We start from the raw sequence: 20,988 nt of genomic DNA on the forward strand, positions 1-20,988 counted from the left end.
GCAGCAGCTACGGCACAGCATGGCGGTTCCCTAGGAGCGCCGTACAGCATGGCGGCCTGCTCCAGCCAGCGCGCTCCCTGGCATCTCCGTACTCCCCCTATCCAGGGCGCCCTGCGGCAGCAGCGATGAGCTGGCGCGGCAGCGCCCGATTCGCGCAGGCTTGCTCCGTCTCTGTTTAATAGTCTCGCTTTGCGCTGTGCGAGAGAGCGGCCGAGTAGCCGGCACCATCTCGCCAAGAGGAAGGCAGGGGAAAGAAGATGCCCGGAGCGGTGGATATCCTCTCTTATAGGCTGAGGGAGGAAGAGAGTTATCGCGACGAGGTGGCCGAGTGGTTAAGGCGATGGACTGCTAATCCATTGTGCTCTGCACGCGTGGGTTCGAATCCCATCCTCGTCGAAAAATTTTTGGTTTTGGATTTTTTTTTTTTTTTTTTTTCCTCCTCACATATATTCTCCCCACCCCGCCCAGCTCCGAGATGCTCGCTGCCGCTGCTCTCCAGGCCTCTGAAGGCGAGGCCAGTCTGCCCTGTCGAACTCCCGCCTGCCCACCGCCTCCTTTTCTCCCTCCGGCGGCAGCCCAGGGGCCTCGCCTGGTTGGGCCGGGAAGGCAAATGCTGCAGTCGGGGCAAAGCGCAGGGCTAGAGGATACCCCTTAGAGGATACCCCTCGTATCTGCACACCTTTAGAGGTAGGACGCACCTCTCAGGGACAGGGCACAGCCCTCAGAGGTAGGGGACACGGTTCATGGGCGGGACACCCTTCATGGGCAGGCCCCATACTGAGCTTGCATCCCAAGGGGGTCACCCCTCATGTTAACCATTACCTGGGAAAGAACAGCCCCAGGTATCAGTATAGGTTGAGGACTGACTCGTAGAAGGCAGCAAAGGGGAAAAGGGCCTGAGAGTCCTAGTTGATGGGAGGCTGACCATAAGCCAGCAACGTGCACTTATGCCAGGAGGGCTAACACCATTCTGGGGTGCATTAAAAGGGCTGTAGCTAGTAGGTTGAGAGGTTCTCCTGCCCTGGTGAGGCTGCATCTTAAGTGCTGTGTCCAATTCTGGGCCCTTGAGTTCAAGAGAGACATGGAGCTGCCTGAGAGAGTCCAGTACAGAGCCACAAAGATGATTAAGGCAAGGGAACATCTCTCTTATGAGGAAAGCCTGAGCGAGCTGAGGCTTAGAGCTTGCAGATGAGAGGTGACCCTCCCAAGAAGCCAAGAGATCACCATCTAAACACTGATGAAAATAAGAATTGTGGTGATGTTTATCATGCTGGACACACATGCTTAGAGAAATGTCCCTTGGCTCACAAATCAGCTCTTGTATTTCTTTAAAGCTGATTGCCATGCTGCACTTGACATTAACACCACTTCCATGCCCATCAGAAACAACCAGCCCACTGTGCAACTTAAAACAGAACTGAGCTGAATGACCTCTGCTCTGGATTTCTGCTCAGGTATGGAGATGTTTTCCATGAAGCATCAGGGACAGACAGACAGGTTCTCAACAGAGAAACCAGATGTTTGTGAGAAGGTAGGAGATGGGTCACAGGGGAAGTGAGAGAACAGGAAGGTGAAAAAAAAAATCTACTCAGTTGTCTTACAAATCTCATAAAGACAAAATCTGAGGACTAGCACCTCTCAAAATAGGCCAGATAGAGAGATCAGCCCCTATGGTTACTAATTTTAAATAGGTATTTGAACGAATCCTAAAAGAGTGATGCCAAACCCAAGTCTACCTCGTGGATAAAAAGGAAGCACAATATTAACTAGCTTCACAGTGCTCAGGGCTGCCCTTATACAACGATCACGTATGAGTTTTAGATTCAGCCTGCCAATAAAACACAGTAAAGCCAGTTTGTATCAGGTGACATCTAACATCTTGAAGGACATTCCAGCAGCTCTTAGAGTAAGACACAAGAATTGTCTGATAGTTATCTGCGTGGATAACGGCATCAGACGCAGAGCGGGCTGAGGTGAAAGGCAAAGCTGTCCGTGCTGAGCAGTGTTTGCTGCCCTCTAGTGCTGCTTCTCTGAAGGGCAGCACACTTCTAGTGTAAGAGACGAGAAGATGGGGCTGCAGGTCAGCCTTCTCCGGCCCAAACAATCTTTCCCACCTCATCTCAAGGCACAGGCAGTCTGTTAACCTCAACCACATGGAAAAAAAGTCTTCACAAGACACCTTCCTGGCCAACAGAGCCCAAAGGTGTCAGATGTCCTTGGTCATTCCTCCCAGTCCTCCATTGCCCACTGGGGCATCTTGGAGCAGTACTCAAACTCCGCTCCCTTGTAGCGCAGGGCATGGAGGTACATCACCAGCTCCTTGGGAGAGGGATCTCTCCTCGTAATCCTGCACTCCAGGCACAAAGGGTCCTTCTCCTCTGAACTCTTTTCTCCCGTTTGCCCATTCTCAGTCTCAGAGGAACCAAGTTCTTTACTTTTGTCAAACATTTCCAGGTTGGCATTAGAGTCAAGTGGACAAGCAGCTGTGTCATTCCTCTCAGGATCCTTAGCATCCCTTTCAGGATCCTTGGCAGGGCAGGAAGTCACGCTGACAGGATCAGCCTGCACAGGTTTTGTGCAGTCACTTGGATCACCACAATCCTTATTTTCAGCACTGGAGCTCAAGTCCTCTTCCGAGACACCCAGGATATCCAGGCTTTGTTTGGAACGATGCTCCTCTACCAGTGCCTTGAGGAGCTCTTCATCTGTTTTATCGACCTTGCCACCTTTGCCCCTCTCAGGGCCCCAGGCATCCATGTTGTAGATGGGGTCATTGACAATGGGGTGTCCCAAGTACTGCAGGTGGACCCGGATCTGGTGCGTGCGGCCAGTACGCGGGAGACACTTGACCACGCTGGTCTTGCCGTTGTAGCTGAGTCTCTGGAAGATGGTTTTGCAGAACTTCCCTTTGGGGTCCACACGACACACTCCCACTTTGTAGGAAACAACCAGGATGGGCTCCTCACAGACCACCTCGTGTTCTGGAAACTCCCCCACCACGCGACAGACGTACTCCTTCTCCAGCTGCACAAGAGAGAAGAGGAACTCTCACCAAACACAGCAGGAAAACATCTCTGCCCTGGTTAGACCCAAGTCCCATCCCAGCTACTCCTCTCTTCTCTTCAATGGAATATAGATTTGTAGCCAACACACTGCCCAAATCTTACTGCAACTGAACAAGAAAGGCATAAATACAATCAGCTATTTAAAACCAATTTTCTTTCACACTTTCCCAACTAGTCAGGGAATAAAAAAGGAACACAAGGGCCTGGGCTGTCTTCTCAAATTCAAGAGCCAGCTTGAACTTTTAAGGGTTTATGGTCTTGAAGGAATTTCTAGAAGGTAGCACCCTACAACTGCAGTTCTGGAGCCACTGGAAAAGCAAAAATACTCCTAAAGCTTTTAAAAAGGAACAAGCATTAGATGACTGACACATTTGCCCACTTACAAATAACACTGCTCTCTTAACTGGTTTGCACCATCCCAGTCAGTTTGCACAGCTCCTGAGGGCAGGAGATCTCTTTCAATCCAATAGTACCAAAAATCAATTCCATTTTCAGTCAGTCTTTTCCTCTTGATGCCTCTCAGGCTTCATACAATAAGGACAGAAAGGTGACCACAAGCAGCTTTGGGACCTTGTGCTCATTTAGACCAAAAATTTTGCTGACTTTGGGCCCATTTCAGGAAAACACCACGTGAGGAACCTCCAAATACTGCAGCCCTTGGCTCTCACCTGTCTCTCCCGAATCTGCTCATCAATCCTCTTGGACACCTCCACAGTCTTGGCAAACATGAGCACCCCTGAGGTCATGCGATCCAGGCGGTGGATGGTGTGCAGCTCCTTCAGGTCGTGCTCTTTGCCTAGGATGAAGATGACTGAGTTGTGCCGAAACCTGCCGCAGGGATGTACAGGCAGCGAGGAGGGTTTGTCCACTACCACCACCTCGGTGTCCTCCGCCAAGATCTGGATAGGCTGGGCAGTGACTGGTGGCTCGTGGCGGTGCACGGTGTTCCTCAGGAAGTCGTTGTTCTGTGGGAAAGACAGACAGTGAGAGTCCAGCCGGTCTGACCACCCACAACGGGGCAAAAAAAAGCAATTAACACAACTCTGTACATTGCTGTTTGAATGCAGTAACCTGCCCTAAGGGATCCCTCTGTACCTCACTTGTTTGCAGGGGCCACGCAGGAAGCTGTGGGGCATGCTGCCTTTCCTGGGGTAAGGATTCCCTGGGAGACCCAGTTCCCCTTGAGCATGGTGGACTTCATCACTGCTACATGGTTATTTCATTGTGCTGATGGCCATCAGGGTGATACTCATACTTAGAGCCTACACAACATCCTTCTTCCTAGACAACATTCTCGACTCTAAATGGAGACGTGGATTTGGTGGATGGATAAAGAACTGTGTGGCTGCACTCAAATCGTTGTAGTGACCACGTCCATAAGTAAGTGAAGACCGGTATAAGCAGAACCACTCCAGGTCAGGTTGTCTGAGCAACCTGCTCTAGTTGCAGATGCCCCTGCAGGGCAGTTTCACCAGACAAGCTTTAAAGGACCCTTCCAACCCAGACCAATTGATAAAAAGGAAATAAAAAGGCCAAGCCGAGCTCTCCCACCCTGAGTTCCCAGCCGGCCACTGTCTCATCACCCAGACCCTTCCAGAAGCTCCAGCACTACCAGCCCCGTGGCGTCTGCATGTAGATGCCCACCTTGAGCACGACATCCAGGTCTTGCACGGGCTCCTCGTTGAGGCGGAGGCGGCCGGCGCGGGCGGCAGCGCGGTAGTAATCGATGGGCTGTGCGCGGAATTCGGTGCTGAAGACGTGCAGGAGGCTGCGGCCCACCCAGCGGCCCTTGCAGTACGTGCGGAAGTCGAAGTAGTAGGGTCGGACCTTCCGCAATCCCCCCTCGAAGTAGTAGGAGGTCTCAGCGAAGTGTTCCGCGCCGAAACTCACCCCCGTGCTCAGCTTCCGCGGCGGCGGCACGTACCGCTCTCCGCCCGCCAGCCGCCGCTTCTTAGGGGCCGGCGCCCCTTCCTCCTTGTCCGCCGGAGCCGGCTCCGGCTCCTTGTTGTCGCCCGAGCCCGGCTCCGCCATGCTGCAGCTGCGGGGCAGGAGGGAGCGCGGCGGGCAGAGCGCCCTGCGCACGGCGGGGCACAGCCACGCTGCCCGCAGCTCGCCGGCTCGGCGCACGGCCTGACGCAACGCGCACAGGGCGGCGCACGCCGCAGCGCTCACCGCGGCGCGCACGGCCGCAGCCAATCACCGCGCGGCCACCAACGCTGTCCCCGCCCTTTTCCCTCGGCTGCGGCGGGGAGAGGGCGCAGGGACGAGGCTGCAGCGAACAACGGAGGGGAAACGATTTTATTTAGCGGCACGACGGGACAGTGCTCCCCTAGAACCGTCGCAGAAGAGTCCCTTGAATCCCCGGCACACCCACCGCAGCCGGCCGTGTGGCCAAGGGGGAGGAGGAAAAGCGGAGAGCGGCACTTTTCTGAACCCCCCCAACTCTCAAACGCAGAGTTAGTCGTTGCGAGACAGGAGAACACGCACTCGTAATTAACTTTGACAAAGGAGGGGTGATCCCTGCTCTGAAGCAGTAATTGCATCTGTTTTCTCGAAGCATTAGGCAGAGCAGTCAATATTAAAGAGTGGGTTTAGTGGAGTTTTAAGTATTCCTGTCTGCTTTTGGAATTCTCTGTAAATAGATGTTACCTGCAGCTCTGAGACGACAACTGGAGTTACTTGGAACCACCCACATGGCCTCAAAAGCCTTGCCCTGCTCCTGCTGCTGGACCAACACCCTTCCTCCATCCCTCCGTAAGGAGTTCTGCTAAATCAGAACTTGCCTTCAGGATCACCTCTGCTGATAAAGCTGCTGTTCAAAAAGCAAAACCATACAGACCATGAACAGTCTTAAGTCCCATTCATCAGCTTTCTGAGGTCACATTAGAGATAATCCATCCTTCAGAATTCATCCCTGAGGCAAAGAAAAACCAACAGTTACTATCTGTAGCCTTCAGTTCCACAAGACAATCAACACGGCTACAGTACTTAAGTAAGTCCGCAGGCTCCACAAAAGCACAAAGCTCAAGTCCTCAGTCTGCAAGCCCCACCTAATAAACACATTCTGCTCTGCTGTGCCCGCCCATGGCTAAGCCTCTTCCTTCTCTCTTTACAAACAGCATCAGCTAGGAATCCAGGACTTGTCCGTCAGTAAAGCCAGCAGCCAAGGAAAGCAAGCAAACAGGGACAGAAGAAATGTTCCTTGGAGGAGGGCAGATTTTTACCGAGGCCACTGCTTTTCCTTGTCTGTCAGGGGCACATAGATGACACCCATCAGCTGTGTCTCGATGATCTGCCCATCGCTGGTTTTGTCATACTGCATCAGCACTTGGTTTGCACCTTCAGGACCAACAGGCAGTATCAGCCGACCTCCTGGCTTCAATTCATTCAGCAGCTGGCAAGCAGAGAAACCACAATCAGCAGAGCCCAAAAAAAAGAGACAACAGAAATAAGCTGTGAGGGTCAAGATTTCAGGTTAACTTCGTGCAAAACAGACAGAAAAAAAAGCAGCCTCAAGTGATTCCCTAATTGTTATTTCCTTCAGTGGTTCCCTAATTGTTAGTTTTTTCACAGCTAGGATGCAGGCAGCCTAGAGCAGCAACCATCCACCATGGTCACTCTTACCTCCTTAGGAACTATTGCTGCTGCTGCTCCAACATGAATGGCATCATAAGGAGCCTCTTCAGGGTACCCCTGCCTGCCATCTCCCACTGGAAGAGGAAAAAGCATGCTGAAGAGTCTTGTTCTCAGAACTCCACTAAAAAGTAATTCTTATTTCCCTTCAGTTAAAACCTAAATGATGAAAGCTTCATAAAAGGACTGTGATGAGAATTTGAATCACCAAATCAAAGCACTGCCTTTAGCATTGGTTTACTATTTTAAAGAGGGAAAATCTAGGAAAAAGTCTCTTTATTTCTGGAGCTATGCAATGCCAGAAGAAGAAACAGTCACTGCAAGAAGACCTTTCAGTCACATAATGGCTTTGTGCAACCTGTGTCCTGCACTGCATTAAGAGCTGCATGACCAGCAGGGCAAGAGAGATGATTCTCCCCCTTTACTCTGCTCTTCTGAGACCCCACTTGGAATACTGTATGCAGTTCTGGAGCCCCCGACACAAGAAGGACTTGGACCCGTTAGAGTGAGTCCAGAGAAGGGCCACAAAGATGATCAGAGGGCTGGAGCAGCTCTGCTAGAAGGACAGGCTACAAGAATTGGGGCCCTTCATCTTGGAGAAGAGAAAGCTTCGAGAAGACCTTGGAGTGGCCTTCCAGTATCTGAAGGGGGCTTGCAAAAGGACTGAGGAGATACTATTTACAAGGTCTTGTAATGACAGGATGAGGGGTAATGGGTTTAAACTGGCAGAGGGGAGATTCAAACTGGATGTTAGGAAGAAGTTCTTTACAGTGAGGGTGGTGAGACACTGGAACAGGTTGCTCAGGGAGGCTGTGGGTGCTCCCTTCCTGGAGGTGTTCAAGGCCAGGTTGAACGAGGTCTTGAGCAACCTGTTCTAGTGGGAAGTGGCCCTGCCTATGGTGGGAGGTTGGAACTGGATTATCTTTGAGGTCACTTCCAACCTAAACCATTCTATGAGTCTGTGCAATTCCAGGTACAGAAGGGCTGCCTCAATTTACCCTCCCCAAAATCCAAACCGTGTGTGCAGACCCACACACATTAAAACCCAGATGTGGTACAACCTCTTTCCTCCGAGGAGGGTCTCTGACTGAATTAAGATAATCATTGCACGCTGGAAGAGTGCCTGTAACACTAAATACTACTAGCTTACACCATAGTGTTTAGGTCAGCCCAGCGTAGTCCTTCCTCAGACAGTCATGTCTGGCAAAAGCCTCAACCCAGACTGGATCAACTACCCTGAGCAGCGGAGCTCTGCAGGAAGCCAGAGCTAACATGACCACGGCAGAGAGCTCACCCACAAGCTTCACACGGCCAGAGCTCAGCAGAGTTGGATCATCTTCCTGGACATTTCTGATGGATTCATGGACCAGCTCTTTGATGTGCTCAACGCCCACAGCTTTCCCTGTGGGGCCCATCTGGAAAGAAGCAGACCACAGCTCTAACCCTCTGTGTGTGTAGAGAGATGCATTTTACAGGGTGTGTTACTACAAGGAGAATTTCTACCAGGAGGTGCAAATGCTCTGCTCCCATGGTTGTAAGGCTGAGTAGCCCCTGTTGTTATTAGTCAGAGTCTGTGTATTGCTCAGGTAACCATGGGAATTCCCAGTAATCCTTTGATTCCAAAGGAATATTGGTAGAATTAGTAGGTTCTGTGCCATAGCCAGTTCTTGACTGAACAACCTCTGGAGCAGAGTAACTTGATCAGGTTGCCAGCAGGGTTTAGAAAACAGAGAGAATGTGGCTACTTAAGAAACAAACTCCAAAGAACCTGCAATGGATTTGCACAGCAGCTGAACCCACTCCTCTCCATCTGAACTGGGGTAATAAAACACCTCACAGCAGATACAACATCCAGTTAGAGTCCCCAAATTACTGTACTGGATTTTACTATGAGCTGGTCTGTGAGGAGTTTACTCCTCTTTCCTCCTCTCCCCAGAAAAACACTCCACGTTCTAGAATGAGAGTCCTGTGATCTCACCATCCTGGCGAAGCAAGCTGTGAGATATCCGCTTCCAGATCCAACATCCAGAGCTTTTGCACCCTCCACAAGCTGATCCTTCAGCAATTCCAGTGCGTGGGCATGCTGCATGGACAGCAAGCACAAGGAGGTGTGAAAGATCCCGTGTTAGTTTCCTCTCCTACGTTTTCTCCCTGCTCTGATTTGAGCTGGGCACCCCAGGCATTTTATCTGAGACAGAGAGAAATTCGAGGGTTGCATCTGGGACAACTTTTTGCAGAACAGGATTTGAGAAGAGCTTTGGTAATAAGATCATGGAACCATTTTGGTTGAGAGACAGTGGAAATCCAACTGGTAACTCAGCACTACCAGGTCACCACTAAATCATGTCCCTCAACACCCTATCTCCACAGCTTTGAAACCCCTCCAGGGATGTGGACTCCAACACTGCCCTGGGCAGCCTTGGCCAGGCCTTGAGGGAAGAAATTGTTCCTTGTGTCCAACCTTAATGTCCAAAGATGTAAAGCAGCAGGATGAAGGGAAAAAAAAGAAAAAGCCTCATGAAAAAAATGGACAATGTTGATGTTGGCCTCAGCTGTGCAGGATTCCCACCTGAGCACATTTTAAAAGCAGCTTCAAGAGCATGAGGCAAACTTCTCTTAAAAGTAAAAAGCTTCACCCACAGAGTGTCTGAAGAAACAAGCATGCCAATGACACCCATGGGATGTTTCACTTTTCTGCTTTAGCATTAGAAAAAGAAAAAAATGAAATGAAAATTGGCAAATGATTTCCTCCATTTCTGTTACAAGAGTTTCGCCTTACCATGTGTGGTGCACTGATTGTAGCCTTGTATCCTAAAACAGAAAGAGTGACATGAGTTTGTGATAAAGAAATGACAACTACCAAAGGGAATTTTCTCCCCAACTGCCCCTAAAAAAGCCCCAACAAAACACCACACTTTTGTTCACTGCCTTAAACCCTCCTGCTGCGAGATCACTAAGGAGTGCAGGATAGCTGCACAGCTTGCTTCTGCTTCCCAAGCATGACTCAAAGCAACTGATGAACTCTTTAAGTGTGGAAGAGCTTTTTCCTCCTTTCCTCTGGAACCCACAGATGAAATATTGATGGGATTTGACCTATGTGACCTATGGTGAAACTCAGTTGGTGTTTTGGGGCACAGAGACCACCTTGTGCCCCTCTGTCAGCACCACAAGAACAGTCCCATGGCACACCACACAACTTACCGATGGACTGAGGAGAATCCATGTATGGGAAGTACTTGATGTAGTGACCTCTGTCAGTAGCCAACAGCACATCAAAGACTCGCTGGGATTTAATTATTCCTTTTTCTGGGAGGAAAACAGGCAGAAAGGACTTAAATTCTGGGAAGTGTAGCAAGAACAGGTTTGGAAGAGGAAATGACACTTCAGAGAGAGTTCAGCTTAGTAAGAGATCTGAGAAGGGACAGACAACAAAACCCTAGACAGAAGGATGCCCTGCTCAGTTTCGGCTGCACTCAATCACACTGTGGTCCCAACCATCAGCTCACACTCGAGGATGGTGGCTGCCATCCACAGCGTCTCTGGGGCTGCCATCCACAATGTCTGTGGGGCTGCTAAACATGGTGACAGAGAAATCGAGCCACCTTTTTGCTCCTGAAAGAGAAGACTCAGGTTCAGGTTTCAGGAGCACAGGCACTGGTGTGAGTAAACTGAACATGAGAGCAATAACTGTGACAACACTGACCGTCCTTCACACTTCATCTGTGAGCAAGCACGTACAGGAAGATAGTCAGCTTCAGCAGCAGGGGAGAGCCAGAGCTGATTTCTATAGGGGCAGAACCACCTTCAGCAGCCAGGGAAATTCAGAGCTGCTTTTAATTGTGTTCCAATCCTAAGGCAGCTCACCAGAAGGCAGTACAGACCACCAAGCCCCTCAGTGATGTCATGCTATGCAGCATTGTAAAGGTATGACACATTTACTACTCCAGGAGTAGAAGGAAGCCTGGAGATAGTCTTTCCTGCCACTTCTGGCATAACATCTTGTTTCCAATTATAAATAGAACAAGTTCAGGCAGGGCCAAACACCTAAATTCAGGCGAGGTGACCTCCCTGAGTGCACAGCATCACCACACATCACCGCCTGATGCAAAACAACCTCATGCTGTAGTGCTGACAGGTTCCATCAACAGCTTTAGGTGCTGGTACTCACTGTAGAGGTTGTTGACCAGCTCTGGGTGAGTCTTCCCACTGGAGGTCCAGGCCATGGTCCGGGCAAAGAGCAGTCCCATGAGTGCGAGCACAGTGCAGGGCAGCAGACAGCTCATCCCACAGCAACAGACAGCGGCCTGCCAAGAGAGGAAACAGACAAGCAGCTGGTGACAGGCACACCAGAACTTGACCTCTCCTTAATCATGCACTTGCAGTACTAATTCGAATCGCAGAGTTATTTGGGTTGGAAAAGACATCTAAGATTGAATGCAGTCAACTTAAGACCACGATGGCCATTAAACCCTAGCTGTTGTGCTATGTCCACGTTTCCTGAACATCTCCAGGGATGATGACTCCATCACCTCTCTGGACAGCCTGTTTCAATGCCTGGCCACTCCTGCAGCAAAGAACTTATACCTACTATCAAACTCGACGCTTCCCTGGCACAATTTCAGGCCATTTCCTCTCCTATCACCTGATACTAGTTGATAGAGACCTACTAGAGACCAGCCCCCACCTCACTCCAACCTCTTTTCAGGGAGATGTAGAAAGTAATGAGGTCTCTCCTCCAGGATGAGTCCTCTTCTCCAGGATGAACAGCCCCAGTCCCCCCTCACCACACCTGTTCTCCAGACCCTTCCCCAGCTTTGAAACACGACAGAGCTTGCCCATTACGTAGGAGACTAGCAGCCCCGACTCTGTTTACAACCGGAGCTTAAGGACTCATCACCAGCCGCTGCAGTTCACATACAACGAGACAAAGCGCACCCAAAGCGGCGGCTTCACTCTCAGCCCCGCAAAAATCACCTGCCGGGGCCGGGGGGTGGACGCACAGCAGGAGAATCGCTCGATAGGGTCGGCAGCTTCCAGGCAGCGCTGCACGCCCGAGGCTGCCGCGGGGGCCGGGGTGACACCTGCGAACGGCCAGGTGGCCGTGAAGGGACAAGGCCGGCGCCCCGGTGCAGGCGACGGGGACAGAGGGCCCCGAGCGGTCGCCGCATTGCCGGGAAAAGAGTAGCCTAGAGGCCACAGCACAACCCCCGCACCTCCCCGCGCTGCCCGGCCCCGTCCGCCCCGGTACTTTACCCGCTCGCCCCACGAGTCACGGCGCAGCCGCAGGGCGCCCCGCGGCCCGTTGCCAGGTGTAACAGCTCCCTCGGCTGCGCTGCGCTGCGCTGCGCAGGACAACTTCCGCCCCACTCCATGATGGCACCGCAGTGGCGTCACTCTGCCGCACGCATCCGGCTGATCTCCCGCCCTCCGCTGGGCCGTGGGCTAATAGGCGCCCTCCCTCCGCCGGGAGAGCTTGGCGATTGGTCAGATTCGGATGTCAATCAATACGTGCTCAGAAGCTGTCGCGGCTTCATGTCGTTACGGTGAAGGTAGCAGTGGCGGAGGCGAGTGCGGAGGTCGGGCTCGCTGTGGCTCTTTCGTGTCCGCGGGGAAGAGGCTCGGGTGGCCCCGGGGAGCGGTGGTGACGGGGACCTGTCGGGGAAAGGGCAGAGCGGGCGGCGTGCAGGCAGGGGCAGCGCGGCCTGGCTCCTCTCCTCGGTCCCTCAGGCCCTCCCTGGGCCCCTGGATGTAAACGCGACACACTGGCGGGTGTCACGGAGGGAGGTCGCCCTTCACAGGTGGGGTGAGAGGTCCCGAAACCCTGGTGGTGTGATTTGGGCAGCGGGGAGTAGACAGGGGAAGGCCTGGGAGAGGATTTTCTGTTCATCATTTAATCCACCCCACCTCAGGACTTCAGGATGAGGATGATTGAAAGCATTGACTCCGTGGCCACCAGGTCCAGTGAAGACCTTTGGGCTGAAATCTGTTCGTGTCTGCCTCGTCCTGACCAGGACGCCAGCGCTGCTTTTACAGACTCCTTCCTGGACTCCTACGCTGACGGAGGAAGCCAGAGCAGTGGCTCAGATGGCTCTTCCCAAACCAGCCTGAAGCCCTGGGCACCCTTGAATGATTCAGAGGTGTATTTAGCATCCCTAGGTGAGTCTTTAATAAAGTATTTGATTTCTCTGATTAGGTACTCGGTGACAGCTGTGGGTCTTGTTAGTGCAACTGAGATGATGGTGCACACAGTTCTGGTTGGGAAGGAGCCTTCCAACCGTGTTATAGCACATCTGAGTCACTTACTTCAAGTGCATTAGTGGAATTGAGGTGCACAGTCTTCAGCTGTGCCACAGAAAGGAACTTCTTATCAAGCACAAACCAAGGAATCTTGGGTTTTTCCCCCCTAAAGTAAGTGAGGTTGGGACACTGTTGTTTTCCTCTGAAGAGCACGTAGGATGCTGTAGTTTACCTGGAGGAGGCAGAGTGTTCAGAACTTGTTAGAGAGCCTCTGTGGGTCACCAGTATTGGTCTCATTCTTTTTATGGAATCTCGAGAGATTGTTCTAAATAGAGGAAAAGGAGGTTTCTTTCTGTGACCTGCTTTCTGCTTGAAGTGGAAGGGGACAGATACAGGAGAGAAAGCTCTGATGCTTTCACAAATGATGCCAGCTAGAATCTGTGTTTTAAGGTGACAGATCACACTGATCGTCTTTGCATGGTTGTTTCTCTTAGTTCCTGCCTAAGGCCTTAAATTGGGCAGCACTTTACATCCTCTCCCCCATGGCTGAGAAAGTTGTGATGTCCCATTCTGGGAGGAGATAGCCAGCTGTAGCACTGCTGCACTCACATTTTCCCTCAGTTTGGGCACTCTTTGGATTCACACTGCAATCAGAGTCATTTGTACCTATGCCCATTTGCATGGAAATTGTGGGCACTTCATGCCTGTGAACTCTGAATTCTCCTATGTGATTGGGTGGAAGCTGAGCAGTAAGTATGTTACAAGTCAGAAATGGGCAGAGTAGAGCGATTCCATAAACCTTATTTCCTTCAGCTAAAATATGTCTTCAGTGCACATAGGCATGGACTTCAAATTCAGGGAGGAAAAATTACTTTTAGAATCATACAATCAACCAGGTTGGAAGAGACCTCCAAGCTCATCCAGTCCATCCTATCACCCATCCCTATTCATTCAACCAGACCCTGGCACTAAGTGCCTCATCCAGCCTTTTCTTGAGCACCTCCAGGAACAGTGACTCCTCCCTGGGCAGCCCATTCCAATGGCAGATCACTCTCTCTGGGAAGAACTTCCTTCTAATGTACAGCCTATACCTCCTCTGGCACAACTTTAGAATAGAATCACAGAATGCATCAGGTTGGGAGTCTCAGAGGTCATCTTGTCCAGCCCCTCTGCAGTCAGCAGGGACATCTCCAACTAGAGCATCAAGTTTGACCTCAAATCTGTCTAGGGATGAGGCCTCAATCACATCTCTGGGCAACCTGTTCCAGACTTTCACTTCTAAGACACACCTCAGTCTTGCAAAGCTTTTTGGTTTAAAAATCCAGGTGCTTCTTACCTTCATTTTCAGACAAACATAGCTAAGACCTAATCCAGACCTTTATCTCTTGACAGAGAGAAGACTGATGAGAATCAAAGGCCTGTCTCAGGAGGTGACCTCCAAGGACATGCTACACACGCTCTCCCAGGCCAAGAAGGAATGCTGGGACAGGTTCCTGCAGGAGAAGTTTGAGTCTGAGTTTTACCTGGAGGGGCACGACACTGATGAGAGGTAACAAGTAGGTTGGTGAGGAGGAATCACCACTCATGTGTGGGCTCCGCTTCACAACTAGAATCAGGTCCTGTCAGGACTTGTGACAGGAATAACCTCTCACTGCAGCTTGGTGAGGCTCTGACAGGCTTTCTGGAACACTTTGGTAATGACCATTTGTGCCATGGCAGAGGAGATGACAGTTTGAGATTTGAGCTTTCAGTGCTGTTCACTGCTTTTTGCATCCCTCAGACAAATGGAACCTACTTGATAATGTCCTCTGACACATTTGGGGAAGGGAAAAGATGGAGGAGTCGGGTCGGGGATGTCTGATGTGTCTCAGTTTTTTTTAAGGCTGAGAGCCCTGGGGCTGTTGAGGCTGGAGAAGAGCAGCCCCAGAGGGGCTGTCAAGGGTTGTCAAGAGACAAAGGGTTGGGGTGTAAGAGGATGGGGCCAGGCACTTGTCAGTGGTGCCCAGCAACAGGACGAGGGGTAACAGGCACAAACTGGCACTGAGGAGGTTCTACCTGAGAGTGCTGGAGTCCTGGAGCAGGCTGCCCAGACAGGTTGTAATCTCCTCTGGTGAGATTCCAAGGCCACCTGGCCACATACAGAGGGTTTGTTTGGTGTGTTCCCATGAGCCTCTGTTGCTGTCTTGTTTCACTTTGTGTCTCTGCTTCCCCTCAGCACACTGGAACATCTGAAGCGCTGGCTGCAGCCAGATAAAGTAGCCATCAACACCGAGGAGGTGCAGTGCCTCATCCCTCCAGAACCTCAGCCAGAGAAGCAGGAGCCCCAGGAAGAACCTCCAGCTGCAGAGCAGTGAGATGCACACCAGCCACGCCACGAGCTGCCTCTTGTCCAACCCTGCTGACATCGACAGCAGTAACCGGGTGGGAGGGGAGGAAATGCCAATTATCTGTCATGTAGAAAACAAAAAACCCAGCACACCAAACCCCTGCCTCGGGGCCTCCAGATACAGCAATTGGTGTTTGTTAAGGGCAAGGGTGGAGCACTAGTGACAGCTGAAACCTCACCTTGATCTTCTCCCAGCCTTTAGCTGCATGAACGTTCCAGTCTGAGTGTGAGGTGTTGGGGATTCATCAGGAGATGTGAGACAACAAAAAGCAGCCCTTCAGAAGCAGCAGAAAACCTCCTGGTCTAGAGTAGAACAGAGAAAACCACCTCCTGTCTTGCACCTGTTGTATTACTCAGTTGGGCATTTTTTTTTCCTTTCCTGCAAACTCCACTGTGGTGTTTTCTGTAGTTCTGGGCTGTTGCAGCTTGAGCTGGCCCTGGGCTGAAGGAGACAGATTTCACCTACCTGAATTTGGAGCCCTAAAGGCACTCGAATTGGTGGTCACTATTTAACATTCCTCTTTGTAGTGCTGCCTCCTGCAATGCCCCACTTCGTTGCCCAAGCTGTTGTAGGATATGCTGGAGGAGGAGTGTTTTTCCTTCCTGTTGGTCATTTTGGACCTGTTCTTTATCTCCTTCAGCCTTTCCAAAAGAGGCTCAGATGAGATTCTGTATCAGGAAACCAAGAGTGGCAACCATGGAGGCTACAAGCAACTTGCTTTCACCACAGACTTGCACAGAATTGCCTCATTTAAATATCTCCTAGTATTTAATTGTTCTCCACCCTGTTTCATTCTGCAGATTTCCCATTACTAATCAAATTCTGTAATCCTCTATTTGTACAAACCTGGTTGTTCCCTGTGCTTTTTGCCTCGGCATTGACACTGGAGGTCGATAGAGGGAGGCAGCAGCCAGCTCCTGTCAGCTACAGCTCATGAAGGCAGGAGCTGCAGGAGTACTTCTGGTAGTTTTTGCACGCTGGAGTAATCTTCATCTTGTACCTGTATGGAAATGCATTTTTAAAAGTAGATTCTTGCCAGACCTTCCTTGTTTCCTGTCTCTGTGGTTAGAAATGGTGAAAAAGACCTCCAAGATGTTTTAAGTCCAACCTTTAACCCAGCACTGCCAGGGCACCACAAAACCATGTCCCTCAGCGCCACGTCTCCATGGATTGGGAACCCCTCAAGGGATGGGGACTCCATCACTGCCCTGGACAGCCTGGGCCAGGACTTGACAACCCTTGAGAGAAATAAATTGTTCCTAAATCCAACCTAAACCTCCTGTGGGGAGGGCCCTTTTCTCCTGTCCTGTTGCTCGGTCCTTGGCAAAAGAGCCTGACCTCACCTGCCTCCAACCTCCTTTCAGGTAGCTGGAGAGAGCAATGAGGTCTCCCTTCAGCTTCCTTTCCTCCAGGCTGGACAACCCCTGGTCTCTCAGCAGCTCCTCACAAGAGCTTTTCTCCAGACCATTCCACCAGCTTCACTGACCTGTAGACCTGCATCAGCCCCTCCATGTCCTTCCTGGAGTGATAGGCCCAAAACTGACCCCAGGATTTGAGGTGTGGCCTCACCAGCACCCAGTCCAGGAGGAAAATCCCTGTCCTGATCCTGCTGGCTACCTCCTGCTTGCTTATCCAAGCCGGGAGCTTCTGGTTGTTGCTAAAAGCCAAGCTGGTGACCAATGCACAAAGGCAGGGATAGAACTCAGCAAACTTCAGTTCTTGGTCATCATCTGTATGGGCCAGGATGGACACTAGGATGTCACAGCAGATGCCTCCGGCACCATGCTCGCAGACTGAGGGGCAGCAAAGCAGGTTGCAGCTTTCCAACCCATCACTCCATTTTGAGGCAAAGTCCTAGTGTGGGGCAATAAGAGGTTTGGAATGAGAGTGACTTCTCCTGTGGGGGTCTCTGGAAGCAGGAAGTTGAGGTCAGAAAAGGTTTTTCCAGGCTAAGCAAGTGCAAAGGGAACAGCTCCCAGTGCTGCCGCTGGGTTGCACTGGCCGTGGCATGTCTGGACTCAGGGTGACTCAAAGTGGCTGTGCTGTGTCTCTGCACGGAGCAATTCACCATTCTGCTGTCACATTCAAACTCCATCTCTCATCTCAAGTGATGTTAAGAGCCTTCTGCTTCCTTTATCAGACTGTTCTGCTCTCGGAAATTAAAAGCAGCTCTCAGACAGACTCTGATATGGAGGCAAAGATGATTTGAGTCTTGCTGTGACAGCCACTTGCCCCTTGAGTCTGCTCTCAGCCAGCTTTAATAACTCCAACCCTCAGCCACCAGACAAAGACACAGTAACAGCCTCCTCTCACCAAAGTCACAATTCTGCAGAACTTCAGAGAATTTCCATTCCTCTTACCCCAAAATATACCTGTGGATGATGCTGATTATCTTTAATTTTCCCTCATTTCAGTCAGCAATGAAGCTAAAGATGAAAAATTGCTTGGATGGGGAATCAAAGGCTTCCAAGGGAGGTGGAGCTGATGGGCAAGGTTGGACCTAGCAGACAGGTTAACCCTCCCCACCCCACCTCGATTATGCGGCACACAGCAATTAACCCATCTGACTCCAGCCCAGGCTGGTGGAGAAGCAGATTTGGTTTTCCTTCCATGGGAGAAAGAAGTAAAGGAAAGAGAAAGGTGACAAAGCCTCAATCTTCTCACAAGAGACAGCAAGTGCTCCAAGGCAGGTCCCTGGTAGCATATTGCTGAAGAGCCAAGAACTGTATCCTTGCAGTGTTTGTCCTGACATCTCTGATAAAACCTTCACCACAGAATTCTGGCTGCAAGGTGCTGCTTGTCTCCGAGGGAATGCAGTTTCTCAGGTCTTTTGGGACAAACTTTGCAAGCCCAGGGTGGATTTCTGGGTGCTTGTTGCCTTCGCAGTACCTTCATAATCCCCTGCCCCAAGTGACCCCTACCCATCAGCAATGTCATGGGGAATTCAGCCTCAGGGGCTGGCAAGTGAGGCCATGTCCCCCCCTTGCACTTCCAAACATGTTCAGCTTTGTTTTCACTCTGCTTTGAGTTATCTCTGAGACCACCCTTATCCTCTGTCCAACTGGGACTAGGAGCCAAACCCTATCCAGAAACTGCCAACACAACACCGCCCAGTCAGCACTTCCACCAATCCCCAGGCAAATCAAAGCCATTTGGAAAATTCCATCGTGATCCTGAAAACCACAAGCCAGGTTTGCTGCCAGGGCTGAATGTGTGCATTCCTGCAACACAGGAGGTGTCACCTCAACATGAGGAGAAACATCTTTGCTGTGAGTGTGCTGGAATCTTGGAGCAGGCTGCCCAGAGAGGTTGTGAAGTCTCCTCCTCTGGAGATTTTCAGGACCCATCTGGATGTGCTCCTGTGTGACCTGCCCTAGGTGACCCTACCTGGGCAGGGGGGTTGAATCCAATAATCTCCAGAGGTCACTCCCAACCCTTGCCATTCTTTGATTCTGTGACACCAACTGCCCCTGGTAGACCTGGGTACAACCAAAGGCACTGCTGGGGAGGAGCTGAGATGGAGCTGGTCTCTGCCCAGCCAATGAAGGGCTTGTGGCTCATTTTGGAGCAGTTTTGCCCCAGGAAAGAGGTGGTGTTCCATAAACTGCTGGCTGTGGGTTCCCTCCATGCTAAAAAACAACCCAAAGGGCACAAAGCCTTCTATGGGTCCTGCCCTGCCCTGCCTGAGCATCGAGGCCAGCGCTCGGGTCAGCAGAGTAATTAGCTCCAGGGTTAATTTCAGCTCATTACCACCCAGGCTGGCAGAGCACTCCTGCATAATGTAATGGAAATGGAGTCATTACTCCAGTCACTGGCCACCGATATTGGTGCTGGCCACTCAAACCTCATCAGCAGTCAGACATCATTACCCTCCTCCTGCTCCCCCATTTAATCACTCGAGGCAGCTCCCTTACACTAATAACTGCCCAATTAAGGCTCATTTCTCCCCAGCCCCAGTTCCTAGAGCCCTTCCTCACCTACCAACTCCACACGTGGCAGCTCACTGGTTTGAAACAAGCTGGAAAACCTTTCTGAAAGGAAAAAAAAAAAAGATATCAGCGTGGAGAAGGCACCTCTGATGTGGCTGAGGTGGCATGAGAGGGTGGCTGAAGGGGTGGGAGAGAGGATGGAGGAGAACCCACAGGTTGTGTGGCTACACCAGAGGGAAAGATGCAACCTGTGAATAGCAGCACTTGCAGGATGGTCACCCTCCAGCCCAGGATCAAGGTTTGGTGACTGCAGAAGGGTTTGGACTGGATGACCTTTGGAGGTCCCCTCCAACCCAGACCATTCTATGATTTCAGCAGGAAAGAAACTGGTTTCCAACACTTTGCCTTTGATCTTTGTAAGGTGAGGAAGAGAGCAGGGAGGAAGGGCTGGTGGGTGCTTACACCTGGATCTGGGTTATGCTGCATCTCCCCCATCCAGCCCACTCCTGCCACACTGCTGTCCCCATTGCTCTGCTCATGTAATCTCCTGAGATGATTGGGCGCAAACTGGTGACCTGACACCTCTCCAGCAAAGCCTGAGCAGCTTCTGGTTGCCAAGAGCTTTGTGCTCATTGCTACAGCACCTGAGACTGACCTCACTTCTGTTTCATTTTAATTTCATTCCCCCTCTTCTTTCCAGCCACACAACCCCCCTGATGCCAGATCTCCTATGGCCACCCCATTACACAGGCTGCTGTCCTCCTGCCCCTCTCAGTGGGGAATGGGTCTTGCTTGCCTTAAACCCAAAGCCCACTTTGGATTGTGGCTGGAGGATGCCATGAGGTCTCCCCAGAAGAGGAGGCTGAGGTGAGACCTCATCACCTTTTACAACTCCTTGACAGGAGTTTGGAGCGAGCTGAGGGTCGTTCTCTTCTCACATACAACGAGTGACAGGACAAGGGAAAATGGCCTCAAGTTGCCAGCCACTTCTGCCATCCCTCAGGAACACATCCCCAGGGCAGAAGGGCAGAAGCTGAAGCAAGGCACTGCCACCAACTTGTGTGGCTGGGAAGCAGCTGAGGGGAAAGAACCACAGGCTTCCCCCATCTCCCCTGCTCCCTTCAGGGTTTCCCCCTCCTCCCCAGCTCCCTGCAAATTGGCAGCTCCAGGGCTTGGTGCCCCTGGTTTTGGGTAACCCCACCTCACCTCTCTGCCCTGTACGTGGTGCAGGATGGGTACCACGGGAGCCAAAGCAACTTCATACCTTCACACAGAGAAGATGGAACCCTCTCACCACCACCACAGGCAGCTCTTACCTCTTCCAGCCGGCAGAACAAACCTGGTTTGTTTCCTCCCTCCCATGTTTGTTTTTGCTTTCCCAGGTTCTGTGAATCACTAAAATCACTGCTTCTAAGTTTAGCAAATAGCCCCAGCAGCCTGCTGGGCTCCGCAGAGCAGAAGGAGCTGCTAAACACGAGCAATCCCTCCCCCAAAAAGCCCTGGTGTAATATTTCATGGCTAAGTGGGGAATTGCTTTCACCTGCTGAAGCACTTTTGGCTGCTGTGGGCACAGCTGATGGCTTGGCCTCGCTGCCCTAGCAGTGCTGGGGGAGGGTCCTAGTGCAGGACTTGAGCAAAGCACCAGCACCAGCTCTGCGTGCTGTCATCAGAGAGCTGCCTGAACTTCACCCTGCTCAAAGAGCTGCTGCTGCAGCTCTGCCAGAGCGTGAGATCTCT

General features: G+C 51.4%; 3 protein-coding genes and 1 non-coding gene across 5 annotated transcripts; 2 read left to right on the forward strand and 2 right to left on the reverse strand.

Moving 5' to 3' along the window:
• Positions 1 to 314: 314 nt before the first annotated feature.
• On the forward strand, positions 315 to 396 carry TRNAS-GCU (transfer RNA serine (anticodon GCU)). The gene has a single exon. It is a non-coding gene; the product is annotated as a tRNA-Ser (tRNA).
• An 842-nt stretch (positions 397 to 1,238) lies between these two features.
• Positions 1,239 to 5,268, reverse strand: RPUSD2 (RNA pseudouridine synthase domain containing 2). Its single transcript, XM_064163546.1, has 3 exons — positions 4,710 to 5,268; positions 3,734 to 4,030; positions 1,239 to 3,024 (listed from the first exon to the last, which is right to left on the reverse strand). Exons 1-3 carry the CDS (start codon positions 5,094 to 5,096, stop codon positions 2,221 to 2,223), a joined length of 1,488 nt encoding a protein of 495 aa, XP_064019616.1. The 5' UTR covers positions 5,097 to 5,268; the 3' UTR covers positions 1,239 to 2,220.
• A 78-nt stretch (positions 5,269 to 5,346) lies between these two features.
• LOC135186124 (protein-L-isoaspartate(D-aspartate) O-methyltransferase-like) lies at positions 5,347 to 12,290 on the reverse strand. Of its 2 annotated transcripts, none has more exons than XM_064163548.1 (9): positions 11,952 to 12,290; positions 10,867 to 11,002; positions 9,900 to 10,004; positions 9,478 to 9,509; positions 8,677 to 8,781; positions 7,993 to 8,113; positions 6,690 to 6,775; positions 6,290 to 6,459; positions 5,347 to 5,979 (listed from the first exon to the last, which is right to left on the reverse strand). In XM_064163548.1, the coding sequence occupies exons 2-9, from the start codon at positions 10,979 to 10,981 to the stop codon at positions 5,967 to 5,969; spliced, it is 747 nt and encodes a 248-aa protein (XP_064019618.1). In that variant the 5' UTR covers positions 10,982 to 11,002; positions 11,952 to 12,290; the 3' UTR covers positions 5,347 to 5,966. The 2 variants fall into 2 exon arrangements, with proteins under 2 accessions (XP_064019618.1, XP_064019619.1); XM_064163549.1 differs by lacking the exon at positions 11,952 to 12,290 and adding an exon at positions 11,673 to 11,913.
• A 326-nt stretch (positions 12,291 to 12,616) lies between these two features.
• On the forward strand, positions 12,617 to 16,363 carry CCDC32 (coiled-coil domain containing 32). The gene is made up of 3 exons (XM_064163550.1): positions 12,617 to 12,854; positions 14,328 to 14,484; positions 15,151 to 16,363. Exons 1-3 carry the CDS (start codon positions 12,617 to 12,619, stop codon positions 15,287 to 15,289), a joined length of 534 nt encoding a protein of 177 aa, XP_064019620.1. The 3' UTR covers positions 15,290 to 16,363.
• Positions 16,364 to 20,988: the final 4,625 nt, after the last annotated feature.

Source organism: Pogoniulus pusillus, chromosome 24 (assembly GCF_015220805.1).
Source record: "Pogoniulus pusillus isolate bPogPus1 chromosome 24, bPogPus1.pri, whole genome shotgun sequence".
Taxonomy (NCBI): Eukaryota; Metazoa; Chordata; class Aves; order Piciformes; family Lybiidae; genus Pogoniulus; species Pogoniulus pusillus.

Coding starts and splice junctions, on each gene's coding strand:
- RPUSD2 (XM_064163546.1), bottom strand. CDS start 5,096: ATGGCGGAGCCGGGCTCGGGCGACAACAAGGAGCCGGAGCCGGCTCCG. Junction 4,031..4,709: donor ACCTGGATGTCGTGCTCAAG/GTGGGCATCTAC, acceptor TCTTTCCCACAG/AACAACGACTTCCTGAGGAA. Junction 3,025..3,733: donor AGCAGATTCGGGAGAGACAG/GTGAGAGCCAAG, acceptor TCTCTTGTGCAG/CTGGAGAAGGAGTACGTCTG.
- LOC135186124 (XM_064163548.1), bottom strand. CDS start 10,981: ATGAGCTGTCTGCTGCCCTGCACTGTGCTCGCACTCATGGGACTGCTC. Junction 8,114..8,676: donor CAGCTTGCTTCGCCAGGATG/GTGAGATCACAG, acceptor GCTTCTTTCCAG/ATGGGCCCCACAGGGAAAGC. Junction 6,460..6,689: donor CAGCAATAGTTCCTAAGGAG/GTAAGAGTGACC, acceptor TCTGCTTGCCAG/CTGCTGAATGAATTGAAGCC.
- CCDC32 (XM_064163550.1), top strand. CDS start 12,617: ATGAGGATGATTGAAAGCATTGACTCCGTGGCCACCAGGTCCAGTGAA. Junction 12,855..14,327: donor GGTGTATTTAGCATCCCTAG/GTGAGTCTTTAA, acceptor ATCTCTTGACAG/AGAGAAGACTGATGAGAATC. Junction 14,485..15,150: donor GGGCACGACACTGATGAGAG/GTAACAAGTAGG, acceptor GCTTCCCCTCAG/CACACTGGAACATCTGAAGC.